At 40.6% G+C, this 11,048-nt stretch overlaps 3 protein-coding genes across 3 annotated transcripts; all 3 read left to right on the top strand.

Moving 5' to 3' along the window:
• Positions 1-211: 211 nt before the first annotated feature.
• On the top strand, positions 212-1,387 carry BCR41DRAFT_402757 (hypothetical protein; the record flags this gene model as incomplete). Its single annotated transcript, XM_022029340.1, has 1 exon — positions 212-1,387. One exon carries the CDS (start codon positions 212-214, stop codon positions 1,385-1,387), a length of 1,176 nt encoding a protein of 391 aa, XP_021875029.1.
• Positions 1,388-4,901: 3,514 nt separating this feature from the next.
• BCR41DRAFT_25641 (hypothetical protein) lies at positions 4,902-6,851 on the top strand. Its single transcript, XM_022020184.1, has one exon. It carries the CDS (start codon positions 5,076-5,078, stop codon positions 6,612-6,614), a length of 1,539 nt encoding a protein of 512 aa, XP_021875028.1. The 5' UTR covers positions 4,902-5,075; the 3' UTR covers positions 6,615-6,851.
• A 3,194-nt stretch (positions 6,852-10,045) lies between these two features.
• BCR41DRAFT_25610 (hypothetical protein) lies at positions 10,046-11,048 on the top strand. Its single transcript, XM_022020183.1, has one exon. It carries the CDS (start codon positions 10,318-10,320, stop codon positions 10,762-10,764), a length of 447 nt encoding a protein of 148 aa, XP_021875027.1. The 5' UTR covers positions 10,046-10,317; the 3' UTR covers positions 10,765-11,048.

Below are 11,048 nucleotides of genomic sequence, written 5' to 3'. Positions count from 1 at the left end.
TCCACCACTTCCACCACTTCCACCACTTTTCCACCACTTCCACCACTTTTCCACCACTTCCACTTTTTACATTGCTTACATGACTTCCAGCGCTCACTCTACAATCACTTTTAAGATCCTTATTTCTTCTCGCATTGCTTCATCATTTGTTTTCAAGCACTAACATCGCTTTAATTTATTTATTTATTTATTTATTTTTTACCAGATCACAATGTCAGAGCCAACAAATTTTGAATGTGTATCCTGCGGTAAAGTTTGTGATAGTCAATTGCGGTTGAGAAATCACAAACGAGATCGCCATCCTGGCAAGGTCCTTGTTTCTATTGTTGTTGGAGGGGAAACCACCCGCGTTATTTTGAAATCCGTGGATGGTTGTTTTACTTGTCCAGTCTGTAACGAGACTGGAATTGAAGGCAGGAAAGAAATTCTCCAGCATACAAATGGCCATCTTATTACAGATGTGGTCAAGACCGATAACCCAAGCAACCCATGCTTCATTTGCAACATGACGTTCGTAACGGCACAGGATTTAGACAAGCACTATGATGACGCACATTTGGAATCCTGGGAGGTCTTGGAAGGCCCAGCAGAGGACGACGAAGCAGGGGTTGAAAGTCTGAGGCAGGGAAAATTGGAACTTGATCGTTGCACAAAGAACACCATTTTGTCAAACTTCCTTTTGGATATGCTTGAACCGTTCGCGCTCAAACACGAAGATGGAACGAAATCAATGGTATTGTTTACTCCCATTTCAGCAAAAAGGACAGAATCCAGCCCAATCGTTGAGATAGAGCGAATCAAAAGACCAAAAGTGCAGGCACCCACAGAGTTTGAAGATCTGGAAATAACTTTGGCATCAAATCGACATGGGAAGCTAATCGAGATGGAAGATTACAGGCTACTAGACCTGGCGTTCTATCTGCAAAATTACAGTGATTGCAAGTCCAACATTGCCCAGAACCTAGCAGGAGCCCTTATCCAAGCCGGATCCCAGGTGATCCTCATCCTAAAGGCCGAGGTTTATGGGCGGGAACCGAGCGGAGATCCACATAGAATTAACCTAGTGAAGCCTACATTAGATGTCAAAAAGGTATCCATAATCCATCATGATAACGCGAACAAACTCATCATCGGCACACTTCACTGGAATGCCCTTATAACTTCATCAATCGAGCTCACATCAGGAGCCATCCACGTCGGAGCCGACAACTTGACAGCGAACATTGCCTCACAAGTAATAATTTTTGGTCGTAAGGACCGGGAGCTGAATCCCTTGATCGAAAGACAAACCAGATCAAAATTCCATATCAAACACAAAAAGCGCCTCAGTCTTCTACTTATTTTCCGAGTGGTCATGTCTCCCAATAACGATTTACAGTGTCATTAATCATTTCTCGGAAAAAACTACAATGACAGGGATAAAAGCTTCGGCAACGTTGTTCCACCAGCTTTATCGGTCAAAAAAAAAACAATCAAAAAGAAAAGTCTAGAAAAGATCCTCAAAAATGACAAAATTAAGGACGCTCCGTTGACTCGAGACATCATCATGGAACTTTTGCGATTAACTCCATCAGGACATAAAAAGTTGAGAGTGATCGAGAACTATGAAGTCTCCAATCTGTTGAGAAAATTGGCAAACACAATGTGCGACACCATTAAGACCAAAAACCAAAATCGGGTGGTTCCCAATATCGAAGCCGTTGTAAATGCCATGCTCATCAAGAGATCAGCTTAAGGAAAATGACATGTTATCCCATATCACAACATTTATATCAAGTATGTACCCCTTAATTAACGTTGCAATAATAAAATAAAAAATTAAAAGAGAAGAGGAAAGAGAGATGTTGTTCTTTCGAACAAATCTGTAGAACAATGGGCTTAATCTCAGCTGATCGTAGCAACAAGGCTACTCTACAGCTTACAATACCCCGTTCAATAAAAGTCGTCTGCAATGGATTTATCTCTTCCAATATTTGAAATTAACATTAGCAGGAACCTCATGAAGCCTTTCCGCTCCACAAGATCACCCCACGTAGCATGATTCAGGAGCCGAAGCTCTATTCGTATTCAACTAAAAATCGGAAAAGGCGGTAATCGTCGCGTTCTAGCACGGATTCTGACTTAGAGGCGTTCAGCCATAATCCAACGGATGATAGCTTCGGGCCATTGCCTGTTCAGGCAGGCCCAAATACCAATTATCCGAATGAACGGTTCCTCTCGTACTAAGTTCAATTACTATTGCAACAACATTTCATCAGTAGGGTAAAACTAACCTGTCTCACGACGGTCTAAACCCAGCTCACGTTCCCTATTAGTGGGTGAACAATCCAACGCTTACTGAATTCTGCTTCAGTATGATAGGAAGAGCCGACATCGAAGGATCAAAAAGCAACGTCGCTATGAACGCTTGGCTGCCACAAGCCAGTTATTTCTGTGGAAACTTTTTCTGTGGAAACTTTTAACTTTTCTGATGATTTCTTCTAGACTGAGCACTCTAACTGGGTTTTCTCCATGGTGTCCTAGGTAGATCTTTTTGAAATTTGAGTAGCTGTGAGAGCTTTTGATTCCCTCTCGAATGATCCAAAGATGAGGCCCCAGGCCCCAGTATTGGAGGAGATATGGGTTTTTATGTGGTTGTGATTCGTTATGTTACACAAAAATCTTTAGTTCTCATTGGCTGAAAAAAAGATTGACTGTCCATTTTTGGACGAAAAAAAGATCGATCGTCCATTTTTGGACGAAAAAAAAGATCGATTGTCTTTTTTTGGACAAAAAGAGATTGTGTTTCCTTTTTCGTTTTGATGATAACCTCTTCTTTTTTTTTTTTTTTTTTTTTTTTTTTCATTGAGTTTTGGGATCTTATGTTAGGCATGGAAGTTGGTTCTAGCCACCATGGTATGCACTTAGGAAGAGCTTGTACTTAGGGACATCAAAGGGGGGTGTCGTGTCGGATTTTTCAAAATTTGGTCCATCGATAGCCCTGAGTATTCTCTTTCGAATGATCCAGGTCCCGGGTCTGAGGTGCGACTATTGGAGGAGCTTTGGACGTTTAAAGTCCACGGTCGACGATCTTTTTTTTATTTTAGTAGAGTTACTCTCTGTTATTTCTAGTGAAGAACATGTTGATGAAATGTGTTCCATCACTCTTTGGCTTGTCATTCGTCACTGAGCCGACGGAATCGCTTCAAATTTTAATAGCTGTGAGAATCCAGTAATATCTTCCAGTGGTTAAAGTCTCAGGCCATAGGCCCCAGTATTGGTGGAGATACGGGTCTTTTTGTGGTTGTGATTTGGTATGCTACTAGTAAATTTTTTATTTTCATTGGCGAAAAAATTGAAAATAAAAAAGAAAGAATAAAAAAATAAAAAGAAGGCAAGAATACAAAAAGCACATGATCCTGAACAGACCCATTTTCAGGGGCCATTTCACATTCATTCATTTTATTTTTCTCTCGATTTGCTTTTGGCCTTTTCTTTCTTTTCTTTTTGTCATTGTTCCTCTTCCCTCTCTTTCTGCACCCTCTTCTCCCTTTTTTTCTCTCTCTGCAGCAACTGATATCCTCCATCCTCCTCTCTCTTTTTTTCCCTCTCCTTGCAAAAGCTGACACCTTCTCTCTTCCTCTCTCTGCCACAAGTGTTTCCTTCGCTGCAACAGGATCTTTTCATTCTTCTGGTGCACTCAACTCTTTCTTTTTCTTTTTTTCAGCACTTTTTTTATCTCATTTCTTTTACATCATTGGACGCCCTCTTGTTCTGGTTCTGTTTCTCCCTTTACTCCCCTCTTTTGAACGGAACGGTTTTGCAATCTTCAAAAAAAAAAAAAAAAAGACAACAGTGTTAATTTATCTCCCTTCTGTTCGTGTAAAAAAAATGTCTCACTGCCCCTTTTTAAATTTTTTTTTTGGCAGACACCAACTGTCACCAACTACACACCAACATCCACATTGAATACACGTCATTTCGCAAAGATCATTTTCAGGGCCATTTCTTTTTCTCTTTTTTCTTTTTTCTCACGATGTTTTTATTCTTCCTTGTCCTCAAACCCACTCTCTTTCTTCTTCTCTTCCTTCCCGCATCTTTTACTATTCTTTCAGAACACTCTTCTACTTCCCTCTCTCCTTCCTTTCGTCACATCATCCACTTTTCACTTTCTCACATTTTACTCAACTCTCCCAAAACCTTTACTTCATTTCTAGTTATCCAAACTGAAAGCATTCTCTCATTTTTCAATACACTCAAGCCTTCCTTTTTCTTTTGGTGTTCTCTTGTTTTACTGACATTCCCGCGTTGCGACTCTTTGGACTGACAAAAAAAAAAAAACGTTGCTGCTTTGATGTAAGGGAGCACACCTTCGTTTGTACTTTTTTTTTTGTTGTTCATCACTGTCTATTGCAGTGTTTTTTTACATGCACTCAGTCCACGACTTTTTCTACTCTTCTCTTTTCTGTTTTTCAGCGTTTTTTTTATTGCTTGCATCTCATTTCTCCTAAAATCACAGGATGTTCCCTCTTGTAACCCTTTGCTCTCCAATGACTCTTTTGAAGTGAACGGGTTTGCAATCCAAAAAAAAACCCTCTTCCCAAACTAAACACTGAATTATTGTAACACCCCTTTTCTAAACGTGCGCTCTGTTCAAGATTTTTTTTTTTTGGCTTGTTGTCTTTATTTTTTCTGTATTTTATTTTGCTGTCTGTATTTTTTTCTGTACTTTTTTCTGTATTTTATTTTGCTGTCTGTATTTTTTTCTGTACTTTTTTCTGTATTTTATTTTGCCTGGTACTCTGTATTTTTTTGCTGTCTGTATCTTCTTTTTCTGTATTTCATTTTGCTGTCCTGTATTTTTTTTCTGTATTTTTTTGCTTCTGTATTTTTTTTTACTTTTTTCTGTATTTCATTTTTTCTTTTTTTTTTTTTTTTTCTGTATTTCATTTTGCTGTCTGTTCTTTTTTCTGTCTTTTTTCTGTATTTTATTTTGCTGTCTGTTCTTTTTTCTAAACTTTGTTCTGTACTTTATTTTGCTGTCTGTCTCTGACTTATTCTATTTTTCTTTGGCACCATTTTACCAGCGCTAAAAAATGCCTAATGATAAAGGATTATCTTGCCCGCAATGTCAGGAAGTATCTAAAGACAAAGAAGGAGCAAAGCTGCATATACGTGAATACCACTCAAGGAAGTGCAAAGTGTGGCTGGTAAATGAACAAGGGATCAAAGAGTCAATTGTCTTAATGCGTGTACAAGGTTGTTTCGTCTGTCCAGTTTGCAGTAAGCCCATCCAAACAAGAGATGGCATAACGAAGCATACAAATAGACATGGAAAAAAGAATGATTCGGGATTTGTTTGTCCCATATGCGGAGAAACACTGAAATCGGCACTGGAACTGGACCACCATTTCGGTGCCCATACACAGCCTCGCGAGCTGGCAGAAAGCGATGCCTCAGATGACATTGAGGTGCTAAAGCAAGGAAAGGCGGAGCTTGACCTTGCAACGAAGAATCCAATTTTTTCCGACTGTTTTCTCGAGACCCTGGTCCCTTTTTCACTGGAACATGAAAGTGGAGCTCGATCTATAGCTCTATTAACTCAAATTGGAGCAAAGCGGACAGCCGAAGATCAGATCATTGCCATCAATCCTATCAAGAAGCCAAAGAAGCCTTCTTCCATGGAGCCAAAAGACTTCAAGTTCCTTTTATCATCGCATCGGTATGGTCGTCTAATTGATATTGAGCGTTACAAGCCATTAGATGCAACATTCTTTCTTTTAAACTATGAGGCTTTGAAATTCGATATTGCCAAAAATCTCGCAGGAGCAGTAATTCAAACAGGATTGCAAGCGATCCTCATCTTGAAGGCTGAAGTTTATGGTCGTGAACCAAAGGAAGACCCTCATTGCTTCGATCTATTAAAGCCAACTCTGGATTTGAAGAGAGTGTCTTCAATTAACCACGACAACACCAATAAGCTCGTGATTGGAACTCACACATGGAGCGCCCTTATTACGGCTTCAATTGAATTGGTTTCAGGAGCCATTGACGTTGGAGCTAATAACTCAACTGCCCACATTGGAGCATATACCACAATTTGGGGCCGGGATGACTGGCAACAAAACCTTTTACTTGAAAGGCAGCTGAGGTCAAAATTCCATTGTAAAGCAACGTACTTTCAGAGTGCGTCAATGTTCTATTTATTTGCAAACTGGGCATGCTACCCTACAACAATCTTTCGACTGGAGAACTATTACCAAGGCAGCAGGGTCATATCGGGGGTAAAGGCAGCTGCATCGATATTTCATCAGATTGCGAATACAAGATCAATCAAGCGAAAGCGACTACTAAAGCTACTTCGAAAGCTTGATAGTCCCGACCAAAGTCAAAAAGCACCTGTTACGAAAAACGCCATAATGGAACTCCTGGAATTAATCCCCTCGAACAAAAAAAAACTGAAGTTGACTGACAATGCTGAGGCTTCTACAATTTTAGTAATGTTAGCAAGCGGATTATGTGGAGTTATCCGCGACATTAACAAAAAACAGGTACGGCCTGCAATTCAAGCCACGGTGGAAGCCATTTTGCAGGATAAGGAGAATGCGAGGCAACGTCAAGAACAAGGGCTTTAAAAGCAATAAAAGCGAGGAAACACACACAAATGCAGGCAGAGCGACAGAAGCAATAAACAATCCGATTCGAAGTCTGTCTTTATGTATTCTTATACAGCCCTTAAGTAGGCTTCAAAAAGAAAAAAAATAAAATAAAAATAAATAAAAGAAAGAGAAGGAAAGAGAGATGTTGTTCTTTCGAACAAATCTGTGCAACAAAAAGTGCTTAACCTCAGCCGATCGTAGCAACAAGGCTACTCTACAGCTTACAGTACACCGTTGCTTAAAAGTCGTCTGCAATGGATTTATCTCTTCCAATATTTGAAATTAACATTAGCAGGAACCTCATGAAGCCTTTCCGCTCCACAAGATCACCCCACGTAGCATGATTCAGGAGCCGAAGCTCTATTCGTATTCAACTAATTATCGGAAAAGGCGGTAATCGTCGCATGTTGACATGTTGAATTAAATTGTCCTAGAAGTGAATGCCTTGGAAATGACCAGGAGTGCAGAATGAAGGACCTAGAAATGAAGAATGAAGGACCTAGAAAGGAACATGAGGTCAGAATGAAGGACCTAAAAATGAACATGAGTGAAGAATGAGAAGGATCAAGCGACGAGTATGAATGAATGTCCTAGAAATGAGCATGAATGAACTAGAGACGAGCTTAACTGTCAAAAAGTAGAGACAAAAGCAGCAACAGAATTCTATATTTCCGAATTACGGCCATACACGATTAAAATCACCGCATCCCGTCCGATCTGCGCAGTTAAGAAATCGATGGCAGAGTCAGTACTATGGTGGGGGACCACATGGGAATACTCTGTGCTGTAATTTTTACTTTTTATTCCTATATTCTTATATTTTTTTTTTATTCACATTAACAAAGGATAACTTATTTTTAGACACGGTAATCCACTAAGGCACGAATTGTGTTTAGAGATGTTTTCTACGTACGCTGAAGTCAAGGAGGTGCACACCTAAGTCTCAGTACGCAGTACAGGGTATTGGTGGCGGCTGGTTCTTGCCACCAAATTTGACCCTTGGATAAGGCTTGAGCTTAGGGACATCGAAGGGGGGGGGGTTGTGTCGATTTTGTGAAATTTTGTGGATCGGTAGCCCTGAGCATCCTCTTTCGAACGAGCTAGGCCCCAGGCCACAGATGCCAGAATTGAAGGAGCTATGGACGTTTAAAGTTCCCGGTCGAGAGTAAGAAAATATTTTTTCATCGTAGCACGTGATTGTGAACTAAACTGCAATGTGGCCCAGAGTATCCTCTTTCGAATGAGCTTGGTCCCAGGTCTCTGGTCCCAGTATTTGAGGAGTTATGGACGTTTAAAAAAAAAATCACAGTGGAGTAGCCTCCTCTAAGTGCATAGTCTTCGACTGTGGGAACGAAAGGAGATGGAGTAAGAAAATGTGAGCGAGTAGGGGGGGAACTCAATGAAAGAGAGAATAAAAAGGGAGAGCGAGTTTGAGGGCACAGAATGAGAGATCGAAAAAAAAGAAAATAAAATAAGAAAAAAAAAAGAGAGAGAGTGGGGGAGCAAAAATGAAAAAGAGACAGAGACAAAAAGAGAGTAAGTTGTGAAGTGGTGTGAAGTGAAAAAAAAAAAAAGAGAGAGAAAAAGAGTGAGTGGGGGAGCAAAAATGAAAAAGAGACATTGGTGTGAAGTAAAAAAAAAAAAAAAAAAAAAAAAAAAATGAAAAGTGGAACAAGAGAGCGGGTGGGTCTGTTCTTTTTTTTTTTTTTTTTTTTTTTTTCATTGAGTTTTGGGATCTAATGTTAGGCATGGATGCAGCTGGAAGTTGGTTCTAGCCACCATGGTATGCACTTAGGAAGAGCTTGTACTTAGGGACATCAAAGGGGGGTGTCGTGTCGGATTTTTCAAAATTTGGTCCATCGATAGCCCTGAGTATTCTCTTTCGAATGATCCAGGTCCCGGGTCTGAGGTGCGACTATTGGAGGAGCTTTGGACGTTTAAAGTCCACGGTCGACGATCTTTTTTTTATTTTAGTAGAGCTACTTTCTGTTTTTTTTTTTTTTTTTCTAGTGAAGAACATTTTGATGACTGTGCTCCATCACTCTTTTGCTTGTCATTCGTCACTGAGCCGGCGGAGTCGCCTCAAATTTTATTTGCTGTGAGAATTCAGTGTTGCCTCCAAGTGGTTAAAGTCTCAGGGAGCAACCCATGTCGATCTCGGAGGCTTATTCTGTTCGGGACAGGCGTATGTTGCTCTAAGTCGTGTTCGTTCAGTTCAGGATCTGACTTTTGCAAAGGTGCCTACTTCGTTGCGGGGATTTTACCCATCTCCACAGGTGCAGCAATTTCTACAGAGCATTTAAAAAAATAAAAAAATAAAAAATAAAAAATAAAAAAATAAAAAAATAAAAAAATAATAAATAAATACAAAAATAGCGGGCTAGAATACAAAAAGCACATGATCCTGAACAGACCCATTTTCAGGGGCCATTTCACATTCATTCATTTTATTTTTCTCTCGATTTGCTTTTGGCCTTTTCTTTCTTTTCTTTTTGTCATTGTTCCCCTTCTCTCTCTTTTCTCTCTTTCTGCACCCTCTTCTCTCTTTTTCTCCCTCTGCATCTAACATTCTCCATCCTCTTCACTCTTTTTTTCTCTCTTTGCAAAAGCTGACACCTTCTTTCTTCTTTTCCTCTTACTACCACAAGTGTTTCCTTCTCTGCAACAGGTACTTCCTTCTCTCTTTTCCATTTATTTGTTTTTTTTTTTCCTTCTCTTTGCAACAGGTGTTTCCATTGAAGGGCTCTTATTCACGAAGAGAGTAGTTGTTGTTGATTAAAAAAAATAAAAGAAGTTCACACGACATTTTATTGCCTGCCTTGCCTTTTTATTCCATCCCACGTTTTCGCTGACTTCTCTCTCTTTCCAGCACAAAAAATTTGTTTGTCCTTTTTTTTTTTAAACATTGTCTTTTTTCCACCCCTTAACCGAATATTTTTTTGTTTGTCCATTCTGTCCATCATTGATTCATTCTGTCCATCATTCTGTCCATCACTGTCCATCATTTTATTCATTCTGTCCATCACTCTGTCCATCATTCTGCCATTCCGTCCATCATTCTGGCATGCCCATCATCTCCAGCATCATGCTAATGCTCATGCTCATGCCCATGTCATTTTTTGGGCTCGAACCCGCCTTTCTTCTTTTTTTTTGACTCGAACCCGCCTTTCTTGTGCTCGAACCCGCCTTTCTTCTTTTTTTTTGTCTCGAACCCGCCTTTCTTGTGCTCGAACCCGCCTTTCTTGTGCTCGAACCCGCCTTTCTTCTTTTTTTTGTCTCGAACCCGCCTTTCCTGTGCTCGAACCCGCCTTTCCTGTGCTCGAACCCGCCTTTCTTCTTTTTTTTTGTCTCGAACCCGCCTTTCTTGTGCTCGAACCCGCCTTTCTTCTTTTTTTTTGTCTCGAACCCGCCTTTCTTGTGCTCGAACCCGCCTTTCTTCTTTTTTTTTGTCTCGAACCCGCCTTTCCTGTGCTCGAACCCGCCTTTCTTCTTTTTTTTTTGTCTCGAACCCGCCTTTCTTGTGCTCGAACCCGCCTTTCTCCTTTTTTTTTGTCTCGAACCCGCCTTTCTTTTTTTTTTGTCATGGACCCGCTTGGTGTTATCATGAACCCGCCCTATGTTTTGCCCCAAAGCTCCTTGACATCGTCCTAATTTTTCTTTTTATTTGCCTCGTAGCTCAATGGATTCTCATGAGGAAAACCAGGCGCATCAGTGCATGGACTGCGAAGGGAAATTCAGCTCGAAAAAACATCTGAAAGATCACCGTGATGATTATCACAGTGAGGAATGTTGTGTGTCTCTCCCTAATACACAAGGTTTTGATCTTCCTCACCGAATTCATCGCGTAGATGGTCATTTTACTTGTCCTCTTTGCCAGAGGAAAATTAGGACTACACGTGGGATGAAAAGCCACATTAAGTTGAGAAGGTGCCAGGGTAAGGCTGATGATGAAGGTGATGAATCAGCAGGCTCCCAAGAAACGGGACCAGCAACCCCACTCTCTTCCAAGAGAACTTTCGAGGAAATGGTTTTTACTGCTTGCGGGGGCAGTTGGATGCAACAGACCATGAGAAAAAGAAGACGTTATTATTCACAGAGTGTTTTGAACTTGCACCAATTTCTCTAATCACAAAATCAGGCGTCAATCACACCCTTTTGGGACATGTTCCAATCCTCGACGAGCTGTCGGCTGATAGCCCAGTGGCTTTAACCGTTGCTTCCACACAGTTGTATAAGAATCAGGACAAACCGTTTTGCAGCCGCTGTTCAAGCTTCCCCTCTCCTGGCTTAGAGGGTCTCCTCCGAGTGTCGCCCTATGCGAAACTCCTTTTGGAAATGAAGTTGTTGAGCTCTCGGAGGATAATACCAAAATCTTGAACGAGGACTGGGTTTCCAGGCCTTATTTAAAGC

Source organism: Lobosporangium transversale (assembly GCF_002105155.1).
Source record: "Lobosporangium transversale strain NRRL 3116 chromosome Unknown BCR41scaffold_118, whole genome shotgun sequence".
In the NCBI taxonomy this organism is placed as follows: Eukaryota; Fungi; Mortierellomycota; class Mortierellomycetes; order Mortierellales; family Mortierellaceae; genus Lobosporangium; species Lobosporangium transversale.
This window is presented reverse-complemented; position numbering and strand designations above follow the sequence as displayed.